We start from the raw sequence: 25,934 nt of genomic DNA on the forward strand, positions 1-25,934 counted from the left end.
CACCCTGCGAGTGCCAAGGATGCCTGCAGCCCGCTGGGGCTCATCTGGGGTCCATGCTCACAGAGCCCCAGCACACACGGCGGCTGGTCGCCGGGCGGGCGGTACAGAGCAGCACTGCAGCCAGGGATGCCAGCACCAGGGGGGTCGGCTCCCTGCTTCAGGCCATGGGCAGGCGCCTCAGGAGGGGAAGGGGCAGCAGGCAGTGGCGGCTTAGAGAGGCAGGACAGCCTGGCTCTGAGTGGCAGAGCCGGTGCTCCCACAGGACGGCTCTGCCACCCGGAGGGAACTAACCCCAGGGCACCCCTGTAACAGGCACCAAGCCCTGCAGCGCTCCCCATTCACCTGCTGAGTGCACAGACGCAGGGGGTGGGAGAGGACACAGCTCTTTTGGGGTGTGGGACTCTGGGGGCTGGGGAGGGAGGAGCCCCGTGGAGCCTGCACCCTCCATCTCCACCCCCAAGGGCAGGAGACATCTGCCTTCTTCATAGAATCATAGAATCATAGAATTCAAGATCAGAAGGGACCATTATGATCATCTAGTCTGACCTCCTGCAAGATGCAGGCTATCCTATCATACCATTCTTGTCACCCCCCAGCCACCTGGGCCTGCTCCCCTCACGCCCCCAGCCACCCCTCTCCCGCCGCGTGCCCCTAGGCAGCAGCAGAGAGGCCAGGAGCACCCGCAGGTGGGCCCCACACCCTGCCCCTCCGGAACTCAGCCCACCCGCAGCGCAGCCCCTTACCCGGTAGAGACCTATCCAGTCCCAGGAGCTCCTGTGGAAGATGGTGGCCATCTTGTATTGGACAATGGCTTGCTCAGGTCTGGACCACTCGTCGGCCACTTGAATCTCAACCAAGGGCTTGTCGGTCTTGGAGGCAAACTGCCAGGGAGAAGCACAGGGCGTGAGCGGGGGCAGCATCTTCCCCAGGGGAAGCTCTGCCAACACTGCCAAGCACCTCCATCGGGGGGGCTGGGCCCTCAGGGCCGTGGCCAGAGCCGCTCCGCCAGACCCACACTAGCGCTGGGGAGAGCCGGCCACCCCTGCTGGGGAGCTCCAGAGGAGGCGACAGACTCACCTGCACGGCGAAGATGGCGGCCACAGGCTTGTGGTCGCTCACCACGTACTCCATGTGGCTGCAGTAGCAGAGCTGGGTCACGGCCAGGCTGGACCTGCTGGGCCTCCGGCCGCCGGGGTTGTGTGGGGCACCGCAGGACTTGATCTTCCAGAGGATGCGGTCGGTCCAGGCTGGTTTCCGCTTCTTGGCGCTGTGTGGCACAGGTGGGCACCGTTCAGTTGGCACAGGGCAAAGGGGTCTCCCTGCACACACACACCCCCTCCCCAGCACAGGCCCTGCGGGAGGGGAATGGAGCACAACTTGGGGATGCTCCCCGGCAACATGGCGACTGCAGCCTCCCTCATGACAAGCCCCATGCCCCCCATGCCGACATGGCCGCCTGTCCCCTCTGCCCATCCCCCTGCCCCTCACGCCGACACGGCCACCCGTCCCTATGCCCCCCATGCCGACACGGCCGGCCACCCACCCCCTCCGCCCGTCCCTATGCCCCCCGTGCCGACACAGCCGCCCATCCCCTCCGCCCGTCCCTATGCCCCCCGCGCCAACACAGCCGGCCACCCACCCCCTCCGCCCGTCCCTATGCCCCCCACGCCAACACGGCCGCCCATCCCCTCCGCCCGTCCCTATGCCCCTCACGCCGACACGGCCGTCCGTCCCCTCCACCCCCCCATGTGACGAAGTGGGAATGTTCTTAATGTTTTCTCTGAGTGCTGTGTGGCTGCCTCAGTTTCCCCTATGCATTTCTCGAGTGTCTAGGGGTGTGTGATTGTTGCAGAGCCCTAGGGGGCCAGTGTGGTGCTGTCTGCACAGAGAATGGCTGCACCCTGTCTCCTGGCAACTGATGGCCTGGGCCCCTCGTCTGCAAAGGTGCCAACTGAAGGTGCTGGAGAACAAAGAGATCAGGTGACCTCCTGGCCTGGGAAAGAGACAAAGGTGAGAGAGTTTTCAGTTTGGAGCTGGCTGGGAAGATGGAGGGGAACCCAGACGGGGTTCTGGCCTCCCTGGGCCTCCCCCAGGATGGACCTAACTGAGGGGGTCAGGATGTCTGTACCTGCAAGACCTGTCTCGGACTGTGTTCCTGTCATCTAAATAAACCTTCTGTTTTACTGGCTGGCTGAGAGTCATGGTGAATCACAGGAAGCTGGGGATGCATGGCCTTGTCTCCCCCAACCCCGTGACAACTGGTGGCAGAGGTGGGATCTACTGCACCCCATGGATGGCGCTTCCTGCAGTAAGTGACTTGGGAGCAGTAAAACGAAGGGGGAGTAATGAGGACCAGGCATGCTGAAGGCTCAGAGAGGGGCGGTTTCAGGGGGCGGAGGTGCTACGCTTAACCCCTGGGAGCGTGTGACCAGCAAGAAGGACTGTTGGAGTAATGGGAGTGAGTGGTCCCAGGGGCGGAGGAGCCTGCGGCTTGACCCTGGGAGAGAAAAGGACTGTTGCAGTAACAGGGTCTCCTGGGGACTGCAGTGAGTAGTCTCAGGGGCAGAGGAGTCGGCGGCTCGACCCTCGGAGAGAGGTGGTGACTTTGAGAAGGGCTGGCACACTAGGGGTTCTTCCTGGAAACCGTGGGGAGCTGAGAGCACACAGGCCTGCAAGTCCACAACAACTTGAGAACAGCGAAGTGATGGCCTATCACCATCTCCTTAAGGACATTGTGATCCTGTGCACACAGAGAGGGTTCTGCATTGGGAAGTTCACCAAGGCCCAGTTAATCATGCAGCTGGAGGACGAGGAGCAGATTCCTGACCCAGATGGGGCTACAAGAGGATCTGGGAGCAGCAGCCAGGCATCCCCAAGAGTCCTGTCCCCGACTATACGGGTTCCCCATCAGGAGATCGGAGATGGATGGGATTGGAGCGGAGCCCGAGAGAGCGAGGATCGTGAGAGACAGCAAGAGCCCAAGAAAGAGCTGCAGGAGAAGCCGCAGCAGCATGGACTGGCGCTGGTGGAGTGGAGAGGCATAGGGGGCTTCCCAGGGGTGAGTGGGGATAGACCCTGGGCTGCCAGTTCTGCAGGGAACCTAGATACTAAATTGCTGCCCCTGGTTAAGGAGCGGGGGGAGATGTGGATGCCCAGCGCACTGCCTTCGAGCAGGCGGGTTGTGCCAAAGGGGGAATGGTCCGGCTGGGTTATGTGAATGCTGAGTGGGGAGTATTGACCTGGGAAGGTTGCAGGGGTGTTTTTCTGGGACTGCCTTGGGGAAGGGAGGATACCTGAGCATGTAACCTTAGAACCCAGGAGGGGGGTTGAAGGCCAGGTGACACCTCTGCCCCAGACCTAAACAAAGGACACAAAGGCTGGGGGAGGAGCCGGGGGGAGGCTGAGTGAGAGGTTGGAGGGAGTTTCAGTTTGAAGCTGGCTGGAAAATGGAGGGGAGCTCCAACGGGGCTTGGGCTTCCCAACGGGGCTGTGGCCTCCCTGGGGCCCCAGATGGACCTAACTAAAGGGAGTCCTGTTGTCTGTACCGGCAAGACCTGTTCTGGACTGTGTTCCTGTCATCTAAATAAACCTGTTTTACTGGCTGGCTAAGAGTCACGTCTGACTGCGAAGTGGGTGGGCAGGACCCTCTGGCTTCCCCAGGGCGCCACCAGGTCAGGCTTGCTGTGGGAAGTGCACGGAGGGGCATATGCTGAATGCTCCAAGGGAGAGGAGGCTCCCCAAAGCCAGTTAGGGCTTTGGGGGGAGCAGTTGCAGAGCATCGCCCGGGAACTCCATGACACGGGTGATTTGACCCAGGGGGACCCTGCAGAAAAGCCCCAGTATCTAGCTCCCTTGCTGGGTCCCAAGGCCAAAGACACTGTCAGCCAGATGGGTGGGGTGGTGGACAGGCTCCCACTCCTGGCCCCAGCCTGTATGTCTGTGTGGAGTCTTCTGGGCTCAGGCCCCTCGCACCTCCAGTGGGAGCAGAAGGTGGTGATCAATGGGGAGACCTGCCTGGGGTGGCGAGACCCTGGGACAGAGAGAACTGTTATCAGGCCCCGGGTGGTGCAGCCTCATCAGGTGCTGAGGGGCTGGGGGACCTGGGTGAAGGTCCCCGGGCTAAAGGCCCGGATCCCTGTGCAGACCCAGGAGGGGTCAGGCTGGCTGGTCGTTGGGGCGCTCCAGATATCGGCTGGGAGGTCCTGTTGGGGGGTGACTGTGTCTTTGTGGGACATAAGGTGACCAGATGTCCTGATTTTATAGGGACAGTCCCGATTTTTGGGTCTTTTACTTATATAGGCTCCTATCCCCCCCCCCCCGTCCCAATTTTTCACACTTGCTGTCTGGTCACCCTAGTGGGACAGGATCCAGGCCCTGCTCCTGTAACGGCCGAGGGTTTGAATTTGAATCCAGGGAACCAATTGGCTAGGATGGAAATGGTCAGTGAAAATGCAAATGAGCTGGCTGGCAGCGGGGAGGGGCTGCAGGGCTCAGGATACCTGCTCATCTGTAACCAGCCCCCTGGGGCTGAGTGGGAGGGAGAGATGCTCCCCGCCCCCCTGCACACCGGAGAGGGGGCTCACGCTGGCTCTGATGCTGTGACCAGAGCAGAGAGCTCCCTGCCTGCCCCCACTGGGACAGCAAGGGCAGCGCTGAGCACGGGAGGAGCTGAGACCCCAGCTGAGTGGGGGGACACCCAGGCAGGGCAGGTCGGCTGCCAACCAGGTTTGCCTGGTCCAGACGTGCTGCTGGGAAGTGATTACACAGCAGGGAGGGAGCTACCAGGGACAGGGCTCAGCGGGGCTGTGACCCCAGGCCCAGCCAGCGAGAGGGAGCAGGTCCCACTCCCTGCCCCAGCAGCTGAATCCCAGACCGAGCTGCACAAGGATCCCTCCTTGGAGAAGCTGAGGGAACTTGCTGGCCACAGCGCTGCAAACCCCCTTGGGGAAGGCTGCAGGGACAGAGTCCTGTGGGAGAAGCGATTCCTGTACCGGGAATGGGCTCCCCCAGGGGAAGTAGAACTGGAGGAATCAGGAGGCAGCTGGTGGGGCCCCAGAAGCATCACCAGGTTACTGTACCTGGCCCACGATGTCCCTCTCTCGGGACCCCAGGGGATCCAACACCCCAGGCGGCAGCTGCTGCAGAACTTGTCCTGGCCCAGAGTCTGTGACGCAGTCCAGCAGAACTGCAGGCCCTGCGACCCCTCCGAGAGGGTGGTGGGGTGGGCCTGGGATAAGGGTGAAGCCCCCTTGAGATCCTTGCCCATCCTAGAGGAGCCTTTCCATAAGGTGGCTATGGACATAGTGGGGCCCCTCAGCCAGGCGACCCAGTCAGGGAAGAAATACATCATGGTGGTGATGGATTTTGCCACCCGCTACCTAGGGGCGGGAGACCGAGGCAGACGTGCTGCTGACCATCTTCAGCAGAGTGGGAGTCCCCAGCGAGGTCCTTACCAACCAGGGGGCCAATGTCATGTCAGCCCTGCTCTGGGGCTTGTGGGAGAAATGTGGGGTCTGGCCCACCTGGGCCTCTGCAGATCACCCTCAGTCCAACAGGCAGGTGGAGAGATTTTATGGGACCCCTAGGGATGATGCTGAGGACTTTTATGAATCAGCACCCGCAAGGCTGGGACAAGTACCTGCCCCACCTGCGGTACAGGGAAGTGCCCCAGGAATCCACAGGGTTCTTCCCTTTCGAGCTGCTGTATGGGAGGAGAGTGAGGGGACCCCGGGACCTGGTAAGGGACAGTTGGAAAAAGGGGGAAGACCCCCTGGTGGATCGCTTCTCTTCCCAAAGCCAGAGCCGGCCAAGGTGGAGGCAATCAAAGATTGGCCTGTTCCCAGACCAAGAACCAGGTCCAGGCCTTTACCAGGATGGTGGGGTGCTACCGGAGGATTGTACCCCACTTGAGCTCCCTAGCTGCCCCCATCCCTGAGCTATGTGAGAGGGGGAAGCCAGACGAGGTGGTGTGGACCGAGCAGGGCCAGAGGGCTCTCTGTATACTGAAGGAGGCTCTAATCCAGGACCCAGTAAATCTGGTAAACCCAGACTTTGCCAAGTCCTTTGCAATATTCACTGACGCCTCAGACGCAGGGCTGGGCGTGATGCTGATGCTAATGGGGAGACTCCCCATCGGGTATCTGAGCAAAAAGCTGCAGCTGTATCTATTGGGGCAGCCCTTTATTGTGTGTACTGACCACTCTCCTCTGACGTGGCTGCATCAAATGCAAGGGGCTGATGCCGAGCTGCGGGTGACAGACACACCCGTTCAGAGGGTGACCAAGGTCAAGCTGGGGGCTCTTAACCAAGAGAGCCCGAATCGCAGCCCTCCAGACTGGAGTTCTGGGAGAAGACCCCGTTCTCAGTTTAAACCCCAGGGGTATTGGGGTGGCAAAAGGGCATGGGCTGCATAGACTTTCCCAAATGCAGCCTGCAAGCGCCATCAAGCCCACTCGACCTCAGGGAGGGCGTGAAACTGGAAGGGCCTGGTGTAACTCCCACCAAGGAATGAGACTGGTGCTGGGGCATCCATGGGAACGTTGGTGGGTTCAAACTTCCCCAGGTCACTGGCTAAAGCGACCCCGCTCAGTTCGGTCTCGAAGCAGGGAGAGAGGTGACGAAGTGGGAATGTTCTTAATGTTTTCTCTGAGCTCTGAGTGCTGTGTGGGTGCCTCAGTTTCCCCTATGCATTTCTCGAGTGCCTAGGGGTGTGTGATTGTTGCAGAGCCCTAGGGGGCCAGTGTGATGCTGTCTGCACAGAGAATGGCTGCACTCTGTCTCCTGGCAACTTGATGGCCTGGGCCCCTCCTCTACGAAGGTGCCAACTGAAGGTGCTGGAGAATAAAGAGATCAGGTGACCAGGCGAGAGAGTTTTCAGTTTGGAGCTGGCTGGGAAGATGGAGGGGAACCCGGACAGGGTTCTGGCCTTCCTGCCCCCGCCCACCACGACCAGGATGGACCTAACTGAGGGGGTCCTGTGGTCTGTACCTGCAAGACCTGTCTCAGACTGTGTTCCTGTCCTCTAATAAACCTCTGTTTTACTGGCTGGCTGAGAGTCCCGGTGAATCGCAGGAAGCTGGGGGTGCAGGGCCTTGTCTCCCCCAACTCCGTGACACCCCACACCAATACGGCTGCCTGTCCCCATTGCCCATCCCTATGCCCCCGTGCTGATGTATCCTGCCATATCCTCCCCCCAATGGTGTGCCTGCCCTATGCCCCCCATCCTGGAGCCCTAGCCCCAGCCCCCCATGCAGAAACTGCTTCAGTAACACTCCCTGCTTGTATTGTGCCAGCATCCTGCAATGACGCGAGTGGTACCCCCGTTCCAGAGTTCAAGACACCCAGTGCCCGCTCTCACCGCTAGGCCCCCCAGTCCTCTCCTCCACCTCTCCCTCCCCGCGGCAGGCAAGTCGCTCGCGCCGCACCCCTACCTGGTGTCATACTGGTTGGTCCCCACGTCGAACTTGAAAGTGGGCGGGAAGTTGAGGGGCCCCTCCTGGAAGCCGCTCAGGATGGGCCAGGTGCCCTTGGCGATGTTCAGCTGGGGGAGGGGATCAAGGGGAACGGACAGCCATTAGCAGGGTCACCCCCAGTGCAATTCACACAGGCCTCCCTTCCACCCTCTGCAGCCCCCCAGCTCCTGACCCGCTCCAAGGATGGGAACGTGGCTGCTGGCCCTGGGGAGGGGCTTGGAGTCGGGGGGTGGCTGGAGTGGGGCTTGGGGCTTGAGTGGCCAGGGAGCTCATGACCCTGGCGATTCCCCTCCCCACTTCATCCTCTTTTGGGGACAGCCCCGGAGACTGAGCTGAGCCTGCCGTCAACGCCTGCCCTGGGGAGCCCCAGTGGCCGTTCCCTGGAGCGCAGGGGAGGACGATCTGAGCCCCTGCAGACTCAGGGTTGGGGATCTCAGCCAACACCTGTTCCTGCCCTTGGAGCCCCAGCTGATAGCACGGATGCAGCTGGCAAGATCTGGATCCTCATGCAAATATGTTCCAACAGCTCCCGGCAACACAGGCCAGGCTGGGAGGACTTTGCCCCAAGCACAAGCCTCTAGGAGTGTCAGGCGGCTCCTGTGCCCTCTGCCCAGCCTCAGTGCAGCTCCACGGTCCCCGTGGGCAGCATGCCCCAGAATCCAGTGATTACAGCCTCGCATCAACCTCAGAGCCCATCAGTACAGAGATGTGTCTCCCCCGGCCCAGCCCCACGCTCCCCTGGGACCTCCCTGCCCAGCCCCCCATGCTCCCCCGGGGGTCCCCGCCTGGCCCCCATGCTCTCCCGGGGGTCCCCGCCCGGCCCCCATGCTCTCCTGGACTCAGAGTCATGCTGGGCTTGTGCATCAACAACAGAGATTGTGCTCTGGGAACACAGGGAGCAATTGCGTTGGCGATGCACAAGCCAGGCTGGGCCCCAGCTGCCCTGCACCCCACTGGCCCTGCAGGGCGAACGGGACGAGATTAAAGTAGCTCTGACCCACATCCCAGGGAGCGGGCAGAAAGGGAGGAACGAGGTACTTAGCACATGGCTTTCCTGAGCAGCCCCAGAACCCAACCCTCTTCCGAACCCCCGAACCCCTCCAGGCCCCCTTCAATCTCTTCCTAAGGGGGATTCCCCAGGGAGGCGCTGGCTCCTCGGCCCCACGTTGCCCTCAGTGCCTAGTATGTGGGGCTGCAGGAGAGTATCTGCTGGCCCCCATTCAGCACCGCCGAGCGTTAACTCAGAACCAGGCAAGGGATGCACCTGCCCGGCCGGCCTCTCACCTGGTCCCTCTCCCACAGCTGGCTCAGGATGCTGTTGTCGATGGCGTACTTCACAAAGCGGATGTCCAGGCTCTCGATGCGGAAGTTGAGGTCCCCAAACCAGAAGACGATGCTGGGAAGAGCAAGGCAGGGCCAGCGTGAAGAGGAGGCGCCGTGCTCCCCACACAGCACCAGCGCAGCGTCCCTAGGGGTGGGCCAGCTGCAGCCCGGAGACAGGACCCGACTCCCTCCAGAGCTTGCAGTGAGTGAGTGACAGCCGGGGAGAGCGCTAGGAGTCCTGGCTCCCAGGCCTGGGATCCAGCCACTGGGCTGCGCTGCCTCTGAGAAGTGAGGCCCAGGGAAGTGTCCTGGGTAAGGCAGCGGGGAGGGAAAGTCCCTGCCTGAGACACCAGCTCCCGTAGCCCTGTCCAAGGCGGCCAGGGAAGGGCTCCCCCGCAGCACCCAGAGTGATGGGGCACGATTCCCAACAGGTCGCGGTCAGAGACACAGCGTCACAGGGTCTCACCCCTCCAGCCAGCTTGGTGGGGTGACAAGCAGTCCTGGAGCTGCGACCTGGCCTCCAGCCTGCTCCCGGGTAGGCAGGAGCCAGGAGCCCTTTACCTGCTAGTGTCTGGGACCTCCCCAGCCCTGGCACAGCCTGGGGAGCTGGAGCAGGGCAGTGGGCTGGCAGGGTGGGTTCTGGGCTGTGTCTCAACTTGGGCTTCTGGGAGCTTGTGGGCTGCAGAGGGCAGGGCAGCGGCCTGGACACATGGGGGGGCTGGACACACAGGGGGGCCTGGGATGGGGGGCGTTAGGCGGGGCCCGGGGCAGGCGGGGGCCCGGGATGGGGGCGTTGGGCGGGGCCCTGGGCAGGCGGGGGCCCGGGATGGGGGCGTTGGGGCCCTGGGCAGGCGGGGGGGCGGGGCCGTGGGCGGGCGGGGGCCCGGGATGGGGGGGCGTTGGGCGGGGCCCTGGGCAGGCGGGGGCCCCCGGGGATTGGGGGCGTTGGGCGGGGCCCTGGGCAGGCGGGGGGCCCGGGGATTGGGGGCGTTGGGCGGGGCCCTGGGCAGAGCAGGAGCCGGGACACGTGGCTGTGGCACAGGGAGGCCTGGGGACAGGAGTCAGTCTCACCCAGCCGCACAGGCGCTGAGCAGCCCAGCCGCGCGGGCGAGGGAATGTAGGTCACTGCTTTGCCGATAACGCGCTGGCCGGCTGCCAGCCCCGCTGCTCCACTGCTGGAGCGGCTCAGGTGCGGGGCCCAGCAGCCCTGGGGATAATTAGCTGAAACCTGCTGCTCAGATCATCAGACTTTCCATGGATCAAATGGGAGAGCGCGAACCCGGGGTGGAAATTTCCACTGGCTGGTGCCGGCTGGTGGGGCCGTCCCGAGGCCTGCAGCCCGGCTAGCACCGAGCAGTAGAGCATGGTGGGAAGCGGGCAGAGCAAAGCACAGCCTGACAGGCCTGGAGCAGACTCCCAGCCCCCCAGCTAGCCTGGAGGAAGCCATCTGCCAGCGCAGGAGAATGGCCCAGTGCCCAGCACGCACCCGGGGGGGGGCTGCAAAGCAAACCCAGCTGGGCCTGGGACTGAAGGGCCAAGGGCGGCCCAGGACCCAGATCCACGTGGGGCCCACCCAGCACTCGCCAGGTGAGGTGCTGGCTTGCGACTCCCAAAGCAGAGCCCCGGCTAGGAACCCTGCTGGACCCGAATCTGAGCTCCGGGGGGCAGGACACGGCCTGTCTCAGAGGGGTAGAGCCGCAGACTCAGCTCCAAGCCCCAGTCAGAGCTGGGGGGGGGGGCAGGAAGTGGAAGGAGTGGGGGGGGGGGACATACTCATGGTCCAGGATGCCGCTGGCTGCGTGCCCCTCGAACTGCTGCATGTTGAGGATGGTGGTGAAATCCTCCTTGCGCTGCTCGGCCTTCTCCAGGTGAGCCGGCAGGTGGCAGTTCAGGAAACAGACCATGTGGCCGAAGATGGAGAGCCGCACGCTGACCCCGCCCTTGTTGCCCTGCTCCAAGAGGAACCCAAGCTGTGTCATCGGGGGAGGGGACCCCCCCGGAGTCACCTCCGCCCACCCCTGCCGCGGCCCCCTCCTCACCCAGTAGCCGCCCAGCCCGGTCCTGGTGCAGTCCGTCTGGATGTTCTGCAGGAAGGGGAGGTGATAGTACTTGGCAAACAGCAGCAGGATCACACCCTGCATCCGCACCGTGCTCACCTGCAACAGGGAGAGAAGGGCGTGAGGCGGGGCAGCTGTCCGAGGCCTCTGCCCCTGCATGGCAGGGGACGTGGGGCTGAGGTGCAGGGCTGCGCTAGAATTCCGGCTCGGGCCAGGCCCTCCCTGCCTCAGTCTCCCCATCTGCCAGCCAGGGCTGATGGCACTGACCCACCTTCCCAGGGGCAGGGCTGGCAGGACTGGTCAGCAGTGGCACAGCGCTGAGGGGGGGTTATGCGCCAGCCAGGGCAGATGGCAGCCACCCCAAGCATGCAGACCCCACAGGCTACAGGTCCCTGCACCCACCCTGTCCTGTATTTGGTACCCAGCCGGCACACCCTGCTCCACAGCATCCATTCCCAGGCAATTGCTCTGCAGCCAGGCTGACGCCAGCATGCGACTACCCCAGGAATGGACCCCGCAGAGCAGTCTCTTGGCAACAGGTGTCACGGAGTGTGGGGGAGTCAGAGCCCTGCACCCCCAGCTTCCTGTGATTCACCGTGACTCTCAGCCAGCCAGTAACACAGGTTTATTTAGCCGACAGGAACACAGTCCAAGACAGGTCTTGCAGGTACAGACCACAGGGCCCCCCGCAGGTCCATCTTGGGGGTGGGGCCAGGGAGGCCAGAGCTGCTTCTGGGCTCCCCTCCATTTTGCCAGCCAGCTCCAAACTGAAACTCCCTCCAGCCTCTCCCTCAGCCCAGGGCCGGCTCCAGCTTTTTTTCTGCCCCAAGCGGCGAAGAGGAAAAAAAAAAAAAGCCGCAATCGGCGGCTGCTCTACTGCACTGCTTCATTCTTCGGCGGCAATTCGGCGGCTGGTCCTTCCCTCCGAAAGGGACTGAGGGACCCGCTGCCAAATTGCCACCAAAGACCCGGATGTGCTGCCCCTTTTCATTGGCCACCCCAAGCACCTGCTTCCTGCGCTGGTGCCTGGAGCTGGCCCTGACTCAGTCTCCCCCCGGCTCCTCCCCCAGCCTTTGTCCAATTTCCCAGGCAAAGGTGTCACCTGGCTCCAACCCCCCTCCTGGTTCTCATGTTACATGCGCAGGTCTCCTCCCTTGAGGAAAGTCTCCCATCCCCAGTGCAGACAGTCCCAGCAAAACTCCCCTGCAACCTTCCCAGGTCAATACTCCCCTCTCCCTGCTGCGTCACAGGCACCCACCCGGCGTTCAAAGACCATTCCCACTTCACCACAACAGGCAATAGCCCAGAGTGCCCAGCGGGGCTTAGTTCCCTGGATGGGGGTGGGCACGTAGGACTTCAGATCAGGCCAGAGCAGGGCCAGCAGCTCAAAGCCAAGGGCTCCACACGCCCTGCGCTGGGGGCTGTGCTGGCCCCACAAGGAATGGGGGCAGCGAGGGACCAGCATGACAGGGAGATATGCTGCGCTGGCCGGGCAGGCATGACGGTGGGTGCTGTGAGCCGCAGGGCCATGGGATGGGACGGGGCAGCTCCACGGGCTCCAGGCCACGGGGTAGATCCACTGGAGATGGGGTGGGCTCAGGCCCCCACCCTTGTGCTACTGGGGAAGACCTGCCCTCCACTCCTGGGCCCAGGTAGAGGTAGGCAGGGGAGGAGCCAGACAGCTCTGCCCCCCCAGCAGCTGGGGCCCCCCCATCAGAAGAGTTTAACTGTGCTTGTGACCTCCCAGTCTCAAGCTGCCATGGAGACAGCTGTGAGGACACGCACAAAGGGGGCCGGGAGCGTTAAGATCACAGGTAGAAGTCCATGGACGGTGCCTGGCACCAGATACCACTGTCATGAGCTTTGTATGTTCTCCTGCGCCCCCCACTCCTGACTCCCCACCAGCTCCCTTCTACTCTTTGACCTCATCCCTCTAATTCAAAGAAGTCCCCCAAACAGCACTGACGAGTCACCCATGGAACAAGAAGTGCCTCATGTCTCGGATTCTCAGTACCTTGCAAAGGTGGGCCAGGGTGTCACTTCTCTGTGGTGCAATGAGGGACACTGAGGCAGAGAGCAGGGACGGGCCTTGCCCAGAGTCACCCAATGAACTAGTGGCAGGGCCTTGCTATCCCTGTGCATTGTCTAGGGGTTAGAGCAGTCTCCTTCTAATCCACCCCCCCCCCCCGCCCCAGGGAGACCCCGATATCCAGGATGGGGAACGGTGTCAGCAAGCCAGGCTGGGGGTGGGGGTAGCGTAGGGAGGCCCTGGCTTCCTGCACTCCTGGGTGGAGTCCCCAGTTTGATTTAATCAGCTTCCTGCTCAAACCCAGCAGACCTTCGAGCCCAACCCCCCCGTACCAGTACGAAGTTGAAAGGACTCAGCACATCCATGAAGAGCTCACTCCACTGGTCCGTGAAGAGGGCGTCCTTCAGGCGCTGGTTGATCATGGAGTTCACCTCCTGCAGCCTGGAAGGGAGACAGACGGGTCTGATGGCAGGCTTGGGCAGACCCCCCAGCAGCCCCTCCTCCCTGCTGGGCCCCAGCTCGGGGCAGCCCCCTCAGCCAGGGGCAGCGGCCCGGTGCTGGAGGGAGCAGGGGGTTGGAAATTCCCCCGGGGAGAGTCCCTGCTGCTGGCAGTGGAGGGGGCGAGTCTGGGTGAGTCAAACACTACAACTAGCAGGGTGGGGCTTAACCGCCAGGCAGGGGTCCTGGGGACCCCACGGGGGTTCTGTGCCCCTGTTCACACAAAGCTACATGCAGCAGCTGACAGAGGCTGTTGCCTCCCACAGTAACTGACGCTGCACTTGGAGACGTCCCAAGAGTCTGTGCGATTCCCAGCGTATTGCCAGCCGGGCACTAACCCGAGGGCATGGCCCTGCTTTGCGGGAGCCTGTCCAAGGAGACCAGGGAGCCCCGACACCCAGCCTTGAGCTCCACCCTCCTGCCAGGGACTCTAAGAGCCTCAGAACAGCTGCGGCCCCGACATGCTGCGCGCCTGGAAAATCCCGGCCTCATTTCCCGAGAGGGAAGAATCAGGCTAACGACGACTTTTCAAAGACTCATCCAGTCACAGTGCTCTGAAATGGGTGATTGACAGACATTATAAAAAACTGCTTATAAGCCCATCAGTAGAAGAGGCTATAGACACTCATAAGCAACCAATTGACCTGCTGGTCTCCAACAACCGATTCAACATTTATTAAAACATCAGTCGTTGACAAGCTCCACACAAAGTGCAGGAGACCAAGTGTTCTCCAACCAGGTGCTAGGAACAACCTTCCAGAGGAGACCAGAGTCCAAGCGTCTTCAGGAAATGCCACAAAACTTTCCTCTTTGGAAAAGCCTTTCTGCTATGAGACTGGGGCAACTCTGTGACCCCTGTCTCCCCTGCACCCCACACTGGCATCCCAATCCCCAACCAATCCCACAGGGGAACTCCTACAGTTAATGTTATCGGTCAGGGTAGTTCCCCACTGGGACAGCCTGCCAAGGGCAGCGCTGAATTCGCCATCTCTCACTGTCTTCCAGTCCAGGCTGGCTGATGCCTTTCTGGAAGATGCTTTAGCAAATCACAAGTTGGGGCTCAGTACAGGGGTAACTGGTGACATCCAGTGGCCTGTGGTATACAGGAGGGCAGAGTAGATGATCAAAAAAAATCTGAAACGGAAAGTCAAAACCAAGATTTGTCCCAGAGTTTTGACCTCGGAAAAGGGAGAAATGCCAGAGACTCCATGAACTCCATTAGTGCCTTGGCTATTGCTATTGATTTCATGTAGAAGGCACCCAGATGCTATGGTGATGGGCAGCAGGAAAAAACCCTAAAACAGGCTAACCCTTTATAAAGGGCCCCTGCCTACCAAGTGTGACTGACAACACAGTCCATGCGCGAAGTGGCGCGCCCGCCTCTCTGATCCCTGGGAGGTGTCTCCAGAGACACTTAGCCAATGATGTCTAGTCCGTGGCACGGCCCTGGCTATTCCACTGCTGCTGCCAAGCCAGACGTTAACTGGCCACAGCGCCAGCATCCTCCATCGAGAGGAAGCATCAGCCTCCCTTTGGGTCAGGCCGAGGCGATTACACAGGCTGCACTGGCAAAGGGGAGTGAGGCAGCCTGGGACTGGCAGGAAGAGCCAAGGAGAGTCAGGCACCCAAATCCCGCGGACGTTCAAAGGGCTTCGGGTGCTCTGCTTTGGCTGGAGGGATCTGCTTGAGGATTCCTGCCGGGTCAGGCCGGGAGACGGGAAGAGACAAGCCGTGCGTGGAGAGATGCGGGGCGGTGGGTGCTCCTCGGAAGCATTCTTCACAGGGGGTGCAATTCCGTCCTGTGCTGAGAGCCTGGGAAAGGCCCCGGGGTCACCTACGGCTGCTTACAGGGTAGGCCTCTCGCAGGCTCTCAGCCCAGGCCTGAACTGCACCCTAAGCGAATTCAGTGCATTCAATAGAGGCAAGAAGCATGTGCAATGCCACTTGGTGCACATCGTATGCAGCTGCTGCGTTACTAAACAGTCTGGGGCCTGGGGGGCCCAGCCACCTCCAAGCCACCGTAGTTCCACCCAGGTCTGCACCAGCAGTGGCTTTGCATTAACAGCCTGCCCCAGCTCGGCCCAGGCCGCTGTTAACAAAAGCAAATGGTGGGAGACGCTGCCTCAGGGATAGAATCATAGAAATGTGGGGCTGGAAGGGGCATCGGGAAGTCAGTTACTCCAGCCCCTGCGCTGAGGCAGGACCAAGTCAACCTAGACCAGCCCTGACAGGCATTTGTCCAGCCTGTTCTTAAACCTCCAGTGACGGGGGTTCCACACCCTCCCTAGGGAACCTGCTGGTTGAAGACGTCTCATCAAAAAGCAGACAGGGATTAAAAAGGTGCCAGGCCCCGGGGCAGAGGTAAGTGGGCCAGAGGTGTCACAGCACCCGGAGAGCCCTAGGAATGGACAGTGATTACAAACAAGCACAGGGGATTGAACCTCCCATGCCGTGTGTGACCCCCGGCCTGGATGGGGGAGTCCAGCAGGAGAGAGACCAAGCCTACAAGCAGCCTCATGTGGCCTGGAAGGTCTCTGGGAGAGGGACTGTCTCTGAATAATGGAGACCTGATCTCAGTTCGGGTTCCTAGGTGCTAACGTAACCCACTACAATAGTACCCAAGGGCCTGTCTTTTTCTTGCACTTTGGCAGCGCTCGTCCGGCTTGTCGTGCCAACAAAGTCTCTGTGCGTTGTATTGGGAGATGCCTGGTCGGTAGCTCAGAACTGCATTAAGTGTTAGCGGGGGCTGGCTCCAATCCAGCTTGAACAGAACAATGGATTCATGCCCTGGAGGGCTGCTTACTACGGCCAAGGGCTGATTGCAGAGGGAGAAGCTCCTGCTAGACTTTGGAGGGGACGCTGCACTGTCCACGGCCCAATCCTGAGCGGTGCAGGGGCATTTGTACGGGCTGGGCTCTGCCGTGTAGGGCACACAGGGATCGGGGGAGCGAGGAGGGTGGATTTGAGGGGGTTAAAAAGTGTTTGGGCTACTTTTACTGTTAGATTTTGATTGTGTGTTTTATTCTGAATCCCCTTCCTTGCTGCAGTACGCGGTGTGCAGGAACAGCACGCTTGGGGAGCGGGGACCAGAACCCATTGCTTGGGCTAGTGGACAATTCCTTTCAGTGCCATTCTAGCCTCTCTGGGCCCCACCTCCTGCAGGGCACCCTCCTTCAGCCCCCGCAGTGGGGCGAGGAGGCTCTCTCGGCCCGGGCTCCCCTTACCCAATGGCGATCATGTCGGTGTCGTTTGTGTCGCCCGTGTTGAGGTGCAGCAGGGACGTCACGTCGCTCGGGGGCATGGCTGTGCCAACGTTCCACGTGACCACGGTGATCCTTGGACAGACAAAGGAGCCACACTCAGGTTTTGGGACAAGGGTGCCCGGCCCCACTCCCTCCTCCACAGTCCGCTTACCCCTGTGCCTCGGAGCTGCTGCCCTACGGGGGCAGAGAACGGGCCGTGACAGAGGCTAAGGAATGCGGCAGGTGTCTGGAAAGGCTGTGCCCGAGGAAGAGGCTGCTGGGCATCCCGCAGCGCTGAGCTCAGCTGGGCTCTGTCAGCGCACAGAGCGGCTGCTAAGAACACCGCGCTGGGCATGCTACGCACCGAGTGCACTCAGCACCCTGCTCGTGCTAGCCCAGGGGCGCACCGTCCACACCGGGGCACAGCAGGCCCAGAGCTCAGCCCTGCCTTGACGCCCACACCCCAGCTGGGCGGCAGGAAGGCCTTTACCTGCAGCTGTGTCTTCTGACCACTAGAGGCCACTGTGGAGCTTCTGCCCCTCGCCCACAGCAGCACCAGGCTGGCCCCAGGCTCCCTGCAGCCCCCCCATCCCCAGGAGCCTGCTAATCCCCAGTTGTATCAGCAGCCACCCACCCCAACAAGCTGCCTGGGCTGTGCAGCCCTGTGACTGCTCCTTCTGCCCCTCTGCTCAGGGCGGGACTTGGTGGTTCTAGTGAAATGCAAATTACTTGCAAAATGTAACTTGACTCGTTAGCTTATTTGCACAAGACGACAGAGGACCGAGGTGGGGTAGGGCGAGGTGGGGTAGGGCAGCGGCTGCATCTGAGCCCCCGGGGACGGGCCGTAGCTACGGGTCACACACAAGGCTGCAGCTGACCCCAGCCAGGAAACTGGTGCAGAAACGGGGTCTCTTGTGGGGCTCTCCCCGATCCAGGAGCTTGTTGGATTCTGGGTGGCATTCAAGGGGCTGGGTTTGAGCTCTAAGCCTTCAACCGCCTGAGAGCTGCCTACCAGAGAGTCAGTCCCCTCGAATTCCTAGGAGAGAGGGGAGTCTGCAGGGAGAACGGGGGGAGAAACTGGAGCCCACTCCCCTCCCCACGGTCTGCCCTGGCTTTGAGGCACGTTGCAGACCTGGGGAAGGAAGGGAGGAGCAGGCAATGCCTTGGCATCTGGGGGAAGCCGGGCTGTTCCCTCTGGAGCAGCTGCTGGCTCTCTCTTTGGGAAGGGCTGGGATTTGTAGACAGGCCCGGAGCCCAGGGCAGGTGCGTGCTCTCCTGGCACCGAGCTGCTATCAGTCACGCAGTGGCACTGAATGCCGGCCCACCGGCCCCGCCGGCCAGTTGAAGTGGCTGAAGAAGGTGGGTTCCGGCTGCAGGGTGGGTGTATGGGGCAGGCCGGCTCGGCCCGGATCCCGAGCTAGGGAGCTGGATGGACAGACAGCTACACGACTCTCCCTGGTGCCCTTTGAACCCTGCGCTGGGATCACATCCCCAGCTGCTGCCAGGTCGAGGAGCAGTCGGCAGGCAGGTGGCACACGCCCCACTTGCCCCAGCCCCCTAGAGACGGCTCTTCCCATCCAGACTGGGCTGGGCAGGCGGCCTCGACCCTGCTGAGCATGCTGCGGGCCACCTGCAGAGAGCACCGGAGAGGGGCATTTCTCTGCTCCTCGGTGCTGGCACTCAGCCAGAGCCTCTCCCGGGCCCCCCCCCAGCCCACTGCAGCAGCGCTCCGAGCACGTCCTGGCCCTGAAATACACTCCCCAGCCCCCCAGGGAGCAGACTGCCCCCCCAGCGCGGCAGCCCACGCTCACCGGAATGCGCCGTTCTCCTTGGCCTTGCCCAGCCAGCTGAGGGAAGTCTCGGGGGGGTCCATGCAGCCAGGCAGGGCGAGGGAAGGGCTGCTCCTCCCGTATGAGGGGAACTCCTCGGACTCAGCCTTGGCCAGGGTCATGCACTTGGAGGGGCCGATCCTTGCCCCGGAGAGGAACTCGCTGGAGATGGCTTTGGGGAGGCTCACGGGTCTGGGGGACGAGCCACTTCTCCCCCCGGAGATGTAGTCACTGGACTCTGCCTTGGGGAGGGTCTCTTTCCACTCCACAGGGAGCATCTTCCTTGAGGGCCCTTGATCCAGGGGGCAGAGTTCGGGGAGCGCGGATCGGCTGGGCGACTGGCTGAGCTTCCCAGCGGGCGCCGGGCTGGGGTGGGAGGAGGGGCTGCCGGTGCCCGGGGACAGCGGGCGGAACTCCACCGGGGACAGCAGGTTGAATAGCTGGGCCCCGCCTGAGCCGTCGGGCTGGGCTCTGCCGCTCTCCAGCGCCTGGGGCTGGCTGTGTCTGCCCGGGGACCTCTCCTCAGGCCCCACGTGCTGGGAGCCCTCGGGCTGCGAGCGAGGGGAGACGGGACGGAAAGGGTCAAAGAGGGTGTCGGGCCTGGAGCCCCTGTGCCCCAGGGGGAGGTTCCCCCCAGGGTACGCTGCTGAGATGGGCCCACTGGAGCCCTCGGGCTGGAACCGAACTGAGCCCTCTGCACCGAACGGGGCCACGAGGGGAGCGAACGGTCCCGGGGAGGTGGCGGTAATGGAGCCCCGCGGCGATAGAGACGGGGCCCCCATGGCCGAGGCCTGTCCCTGGTCCTTGTTCCCACGGTGAGCCGGCTCCATCTGAGAGAGAGAGAAGAGACAGGGAGTGCGTCAGCCCCTGCCACGCTCGCCTCCCCTGGCCCGGGACGCTGGACCCCGCCTGTCCCTGCACCCTGAGACACACTCATTCTAGGGACGCCCCCCCCTTCCAGGGATGCCCGAGACGCACTCCTTCCAGAGACACCCCGAGACGCACTCCTTCCAGAGACACCCCCTTTCCAGAGACACCCCGAGACACGCTCCTTCCAGGGACACCCGAGACACACTCCTTCCAGAGATGCCCCCTCCCAGAGACGCCCCAAGACACGCTCCTTCCAGAGACACCCCCTCCCAGAGACTCCTGAGACATGCTCCTTCCAGGGACACCCAAGATGCACTCCTTCCAGAGACACCCCCATTCCAGAGACACCCCGAGACATGCTCCTTCCAGAGACACCCCCTCCCAGAGACTCCCGAGACACGCTCCTTCCAGGGACACCCGAGATGCACTCCTTCCAGAGACACCCCCCTTCCAGAGATGCCCGAGACACACTCCTTCCAGGGACGCCCCCTTCCAGAGACACCCCAAGATGCACTCCTTCCAGAGACACCCCCTTCCAGAGACACCCCGAGACACACTCCTTCCAGAGACCCCTCTGCCCCTGCTGGTACAACAGGCCACAGCACCAGTCCCACAGCAGGACTTGAACTAGCAGCCCAAGGGGGCCAGGATCTCCGCTACCATCAGGCCCCCTTGCGCTGGGCCCCCAGAGCCACCAGCCCCTGGGAACAGCTTGGCCTCGGTGTCCGACATGAGGCCCCTTCGTGTGAAAAGCATCAAGCTTGGGGACCCCGTTCCTGGCTGGCTCTCCACACTGTGGGGCTGACGGGACGTCCCACCTGCCGGCAGGGGGCTGGGCTGCGGGCAGCGAGTCGCTGGCACCTGGGGAGCGAGCGAGGCACCGTTCTCCCTCCATGGAGCCCTGCACTCACATGGCCCCTCCATGCCCTTCATTTCCCCTCTCCAGCCCGGCTCAGACTTGCTGACACTTGCACGGCTCCCTTAACCCTTCCCGTACCGGGGACCCCGCTTTAGGGCTGCTGGCCCATAGGGCACGGGACCCCACGGCCGCTCGGCTCCCTCCAAAGGCAGGGGCTGCTATTTGCCCCGGGAACGTCGGTCGTTGCTGGCAGGAAGGGGAAGGGGAAGAGGAAGAGGCCGGCTGGCTCTTGGGTAACACGGGTGCTGGGTGTCAGCTCGGGCAGTGCCCGCAGCAGGGCGGGGGCACCACAGCAGGCCAAGCGACTGGAGCCGGAGCCTGGCACAACCCAATGAAATCCCCCCATGGGGCTCAGAGATGGGGGGCAGCAGGCACTGGACAGCAGAGCCAGCCAGACCCTCCACATCACCAGGCTCTGTCCTGCCCCCGGGCAGAGCTGTCCCACTGGGGAGCGCCAGGCAGGTCTCCTGGGCTCTAGTCCTGGCACTCCCTCGGGGCCCAGCCCCCCCGCCCCCCCAGCCGTCCCCCCCCTCGGGGCCCAGCCCCCCCGCCCCCCCAGCCTGGCACTCCCTCGGGGACCAGCCCCCCCGCCCTGCCAGAGCTCTGGCTCCTGCACTAACTTGCCAGGAGAATAGCTCAGCCGGGCGGCGGGGGAGAATCCAGCCACCATCTGACTCACCTGCCAAACCCAGCGAGTCTGTCACCAGGTGGGCGAGAGGTCAGCGGGTGCTGCCGGCGGGAACCCGCCCCCCCGCCCGGGGCACAGGTGCGTGGGACCCCGGCCAGGCCAGGTGGCCGCGGGAGCGGAGCCGGGGGGCAGCCTAGGGCCCGGCCTCACTCGCCCCTCGGGGCTCCAGGGCCCGGCACGTGGGGAGCAGCTGGCCCGGCACGCGTGGGCACCCCGGGGGGCTCCCGTTCCCCTGGAGCAGGTGTGCCCGGGCTGCCCGCCCCGCGGGACTTACCTGGCGGTGGCTGCCGCAGGGCTCTGCCCCAGCCTGCAGGGCAGCGGCTCTGCCCCGCCCCGGCCCCGGCCCCGGCCCCGGCCTCCGGCTGCTGCGACTCGGCTGCTCCATCGCTGCCTCCCCGATGATGCTTTCAGCTCCCTCCCGCAGCCCAGGGACTCAGTGATGTCATCAGCCCCGCAACCTGCTGGAGGATTTAAAGGCGCAGGAGCCCACCAGGGTGCCACCGAGCGCTGCCAGCCTGGAGGGCAGCAGGCTGGGCAAGCAGAAAGGGGAGCCTGGGAGCCCTTTGCCCGCCCCGGGGTGGCACAGCTGCCACCGCAGGTTCTGTTCCCTGGGTGAGGGCACCACCTGCCGCGCTGCCCCACTGGCAGGGGGCTGTCGGAGACGCTGAGCTGAGCAGGCACTGGGGGTCCCCTCTGGGATTCTCAGGGGGCATCGGCATTGAACAGAGCGGGGCCGGGGCCTGGCGCTGTCGGCAGGATTGGCAGAGCTCAGAATCCCACACTGGCCGGGAGGTAGGACCTCATCACACACTGGGGGCTGCGCAGAACAGGGTGTCAGGGGCAGAAACCGCCCCCATCAGACGCTTGTGGCACTGCGGGGTGCTGTGCTGTACGGAGAGGGGTGGGGGCTTAGTAGGGGCACTTTCCCCGTGCAGCCAGTGCTGATCCCATTGCCGTGGTGTAGCACTAGGAGGTGCTGTGATGCAGGTTGGCAGGGGCTGGGGGGCGCTCTGAGTGGCAATAGGGGGCGCTCTGCTGCAGGGAGCAGGATGGCGGATTGCGGGCTGGTGCTGCACTGGGACCCAGCACCAGGACAGCTGACAGACCATCTGGGACGGGGCACTGGGCACTGGGAGCTGAGCCTTCAGGCGAGGGCAAGAGGCGCCCAGCACCCACACTTCCAGGCCTCTGCCCAGCTGCCTGGCGCTGCCCCCTGGTGCTGAAAGGATCCCTGCCCCTCTCCACCTGGGAGCTCAGCTGTCTGCCCCGGCCTGCGACTCAGAGACAGACTAGCCCCTGCCAGCCATGCCCCGGCTCAGGTGCTGTGGGGAAGCAGGATCAGGGCCAGCCCAGGAGGGAGACGGCAGGCGAGGCTGCCTGTGTGGCTGTGGCTGCCCAGTGGGGACTGTTTGGCGAGGGGGTGACCCCCACAACGTGTGTCCATGGGGGCAGCAGATGAGAATGTGGACACAGTGTTGGGAGTGGGCCTTGCTCAGGGAGGAGAACCAGGATCCTAGGGCAGGCCAGGGCCCCGCGCTCAGAGGAGACAGCCCCAGAGGAGAAACTCTTGCAGATCTGTGCCTGCAGGGACGTGTTCAGGGCCCACAGACCAACAGCAGCATGTGGCAAAGCTGGGGCACATGGGGAAGGGGGCACAAAGACCGTGGGGTCCTAGTGTAGAACACCCCTACAGAGTCTAGGGCGTGCCCTGTGGGGGATGTCCCATCCCAGACCCATGCTCCTGGGTGGAACAGTACGACCTGGCTCTGGCTAGCCCCACCGGTGAGCGGAGAGCTGGCAGACGATTGCCAAGCTGGCCACAACCCTGTTGGACCAGCTGAAGCAGGAGCCCCCGATGCCCCCGGAGATGGGACGCAGTAGGGAGCGGGGCAGACAGACCTGGGAATGTCCTAGTGTTACTGGCGCTGTCTGCATGGGGGCTGAGAGAGCAGGGGGTGACTTTACTTGAGGGATGATACCTGAGCCTGTAACCTGAGCCAGCAGGAGAAGGGGAGGGATAGCTCAGTGGTTTGAGTGTTAGCCTGCTAAACCCAGGCTTGTGAGTTCAATCCTTGAGGAGGCCACTTAGGGATCTGGGGCAAAAATTGGTCCTGCTAGTGAAGGCAGGGGGCTGGACTCAATGATCTTTCAAGGTCCCTTCCAGTTCTAGGAGATTGGTATAGCTCCAATTATTACCTTTTTTTATTATTATTAGGTGACTCCTTCAGCCGGGAAACTGGACAAAGGCTGGAAGGGGGTGGGGGGGGAGGCTGGAAGGAGACGGCTGCAGTGGAGTTTCAGTTTGGAGCAGTCTGGGGAAATGGAGGGAACCCCAGGGTTGGGGTCTAAGCTCCCTGCCCCCCAGAGGGACCTGACTGAGGGGTCCTGGTTGTACCTACAAGCCCTGCTTGGGACTGTGTTCCTGTCGGCTAATAAACCTTCCGTTTTACTGGCTGGCTGAGAGTCCCGGTGAATGGCAGGAAGAGGGGAGCAGGGCCCTGACTCCCCCACACTCCGTGACAGAGGCCAGCACCCAGCATGTCCTATTAGCACCATGTGGGTCAGGAAGACCCCCACCCAGTTGGTCACCTTGACCTTCTGCTTGGGGTCTGCTCAGCAGCATCTTACCTCCGTGTCCCTGGCGTGTGGCTCCCATGGACGACCCTGCCCAGCGAGGCAGCCGCACCCCTCCCCCAGCCACACGTGTCATGCCCACCCGGCCCATTCATGTGCCATGCACACACGTGCTGCGTCCCATGTCTCACACGTGCGCCCCACCCACACTGAGGGCATCTGGGCAGCAGGCAAGGGCAGGATCGCGCCTTCACTGTGGGCTTGGCCTTAAAGCGATGCGCCCGGATGTGACGAGCATGAAGGGAATCGAGTCAGAGCCCCAAACAGAGCCCCCACCCCGCACCTGGCCCACCTGAGCACTGCGCGGCCCTGCTCCAGGCACGGGTGGGAGTGGCCTGCCCTCTGGTGGCCACTTCGAACAGTGCAGCCTGGCCCCTGCGGCCAGACACCGAGACTCCCGCAGGTTCCCGCCAGGGAGCAGCCTGGACCCTGGGCTTGTCGTGGGCAATGGTCGTGGTGCTGGAACAATGTGTGTAGTGGCGGGGGAGGGGGGAGAGCCATTGAACCAAACTGTAAACCCTGCATATGCTGGAAACCACTTCAAGCCAGGGGGTGCTGCAGCCCCCCCAGTACCCCTAGTGCCAGCAGCCATGGTCATGGGGCCAGGGCTGTCAGCTCTGGGGCATGGGATGCTGCAGGCTCCTCTGTGCCTTTGGGGCAGCGACCTTGGCCTGTTCCCCAGGGGGCTGGGGGCTGTTAGTGGGGTGGCTGCTGGCTACCGAGGGCCTGATCTGAGCCTTTCCTCCCTTAGCCTCCAGACCATGGAGCCGGGAAATGTACCAGTCTCCTCCCTTTGCCCACGTCTGCCCCATCTCACTCTTGGCCCCAGCTTTCCCTCACTGCCCCGGTCCCTCCCCACATCCTGCCATCCGAGTCTGCGCCCGTCCGAGCCAGCACCCCATCCCAATCCCTCCCCTGAGATGGGTGGAACAGTTCTTGGGGCTGCCATGAGATTCCCAGGCAGGAGCCTCAGGTTCCGTGAACAAGCTGCATTAAGAGCAGAAGTGACACTCAGAGGACAAGGAGGGGCCCACAGTGCCCAGCCATGCTGGCACACTGAGTGGTCCGGCCAGGCAGGCGCGCTGTGGGGCGGTGAAAGGAATCCCCCTTTCTGCCACGTGCCGAGAGCGCATTTCTCGTCTCCCCTCCTGTGACCCACTTAGCCTCCCAATCCCAGCTGTGTGCCGACAGCAGTGCAGCCTCTGAGCGCCTCTCGGCTCCTTCCGCTCAGGTTCCTTTGCTGTGCCTGGCTCGGCTCAGCACAGACAGCCGGCATCTCCCCCAGACTCATGCAGGAGGCAGGGCAAGTTCCACGGGCCTGGATCCTCTGCAGGTGGAAATCAGCAACACTCCTCTGAAATCTTTGCAGCAGCCACGGGTCTGGCCCCCAGTCTTGTTAACATCTTGTCAAATGTCGCTGCTCCCGAGCCTGGCACCGACCTGGACCCACGCGCGGTCCGGCTGTTCCAGAGAGTTCTCACGAGAATCTCTCCTCAGCAGCATTTCTCCTCACTACGAAATACTAACCACCGAAAGCTGAACAAGCAACCACTCCCCCAACCCTTCAGCAGCTCTGCCCAGGGCCTAACACTCCACCAAGCCACAGCCTGGTGGGGGTTAATGTTACAGCGCTTCTCAGACTGGGGGGCCCGACCCAAAAGGGGTCACAAGGCAATTGTATGGCGGTCGTGAGATCACTAAAAATATTGCCAGGGTGATGGGGAGCTTGAGGGGGAGAGGGGGTACAGCAGCTGCTCCCCGGCCACCCAGCTGTAAAGGCAGCGCCGCCGCCAGCCGCAGCACAGAAGTGAGGGTGGCAATACCATGGGTATGCTCCTAGGGGGATGTTCAGTAACTTGCTATCACTTTGGGGGGGTGGGGAACGCCACAGGCTTAAAGAGTTTCCAAAAAACTCAGGGGGGCAAAAAACATTCTGAGCCCCCCTGACCTAAACCATCATGTCCCTAACACAGGGATTGTTCTCAGACTACAAAGGTCTCCCCTGGAGTCACCCCTCCCCCAGCACAGCACCTCTCGTGCCACACGGGGCACTGCAGTTAATAACGGCCTGGGTGGAACCGCGCCCTGCACTGGGCCACCTCCTGCTGCTGTCAGCACAGGGCTCCCTGGGACCGTCCGGAGGCACTGGGCTCGGCATTGACTCAGAGAGGAGAGCGCCCCCTGCTGAGCCATTCACAGCACTCCCCTTAGTGCTGTCCTGGGTCACGGCAGTCAGAGGGGAGAGTGCCCCCCACCCATGAGGACGTGGGAATTTTTCATAATATTCTGGATGAACAGTGCGGGTGCCTCAGTTTCCCCATGTGGTGCATGGTTAACTAGGCTGGGGGATGGTTGCTTGCTCTTTGCAGAGCC

General features: G+C 62.7%; 1 protein-coding gene across 1 annotated transcript in view; it reads right to left on the reverse strand.

The window, feature by feature from the left end:
• INPP5J (inositol polyphosphate-5-phosphatase J) overlaps positions 1-21,289 on the reverse strand; it is a 27,034-nt gene extending 5,745 nt beyond the window's left edge. Inside the window, exons 1-10 of the mRNA XM_039504413.1 lie at positions 21,202-21,289; positions 18,433-19,280; positions 16,604-16,714; positions 13,214-13,322; positions 10,835-10,951; positions 10,569-10,744; positions 8,757-8,868; positions 7,431-7,540; positions 1,078-1,267; positions 744-881 (exon numbers count right to left, since the gene is read on the reverse strand). Coding sequence (XP_039360347.1) covers positions 744-881; positions 1,078-1,267; positions 7,431-7,540; positions 8,757-8,868; positions 10,569-10,744; positions 10,835-10,951; positions 13,214-13,322; positions 16,604-16,714; positions 18,433-19,280 — 1,911 coding nt within the window. The 5' untranslated portion in view covers positions 21,202-21,289. The remainder of the gene's footprint in view (positions 1-743; positions 882-1,077; positions 1,268-7,430; positions 7,541-8,756; positions 8,869-10,568; positions 10,745-10,834; positions 10,952-13,213; positions 13,323-16,603; positions 16,715-18,432; positions 19,281-21,201) is intronic.
• Between the last annotated feature and the right edge of the window lie 4,645 nt (positions 21,290-25,934).

Source organism: Mauremys reevesii, linkage group 18 (genome assembly GCF_016161935.1).
Source record: "Mauremys reevesii isolate NIE-2019 linkage group 18, ASM1616193v1, whole genome shotgun sequence".
NCBI lineage: Eukaryota > Metazoa > Chordata > Testudines > Geoemydidae > Mauremys > Mauremys reevesii.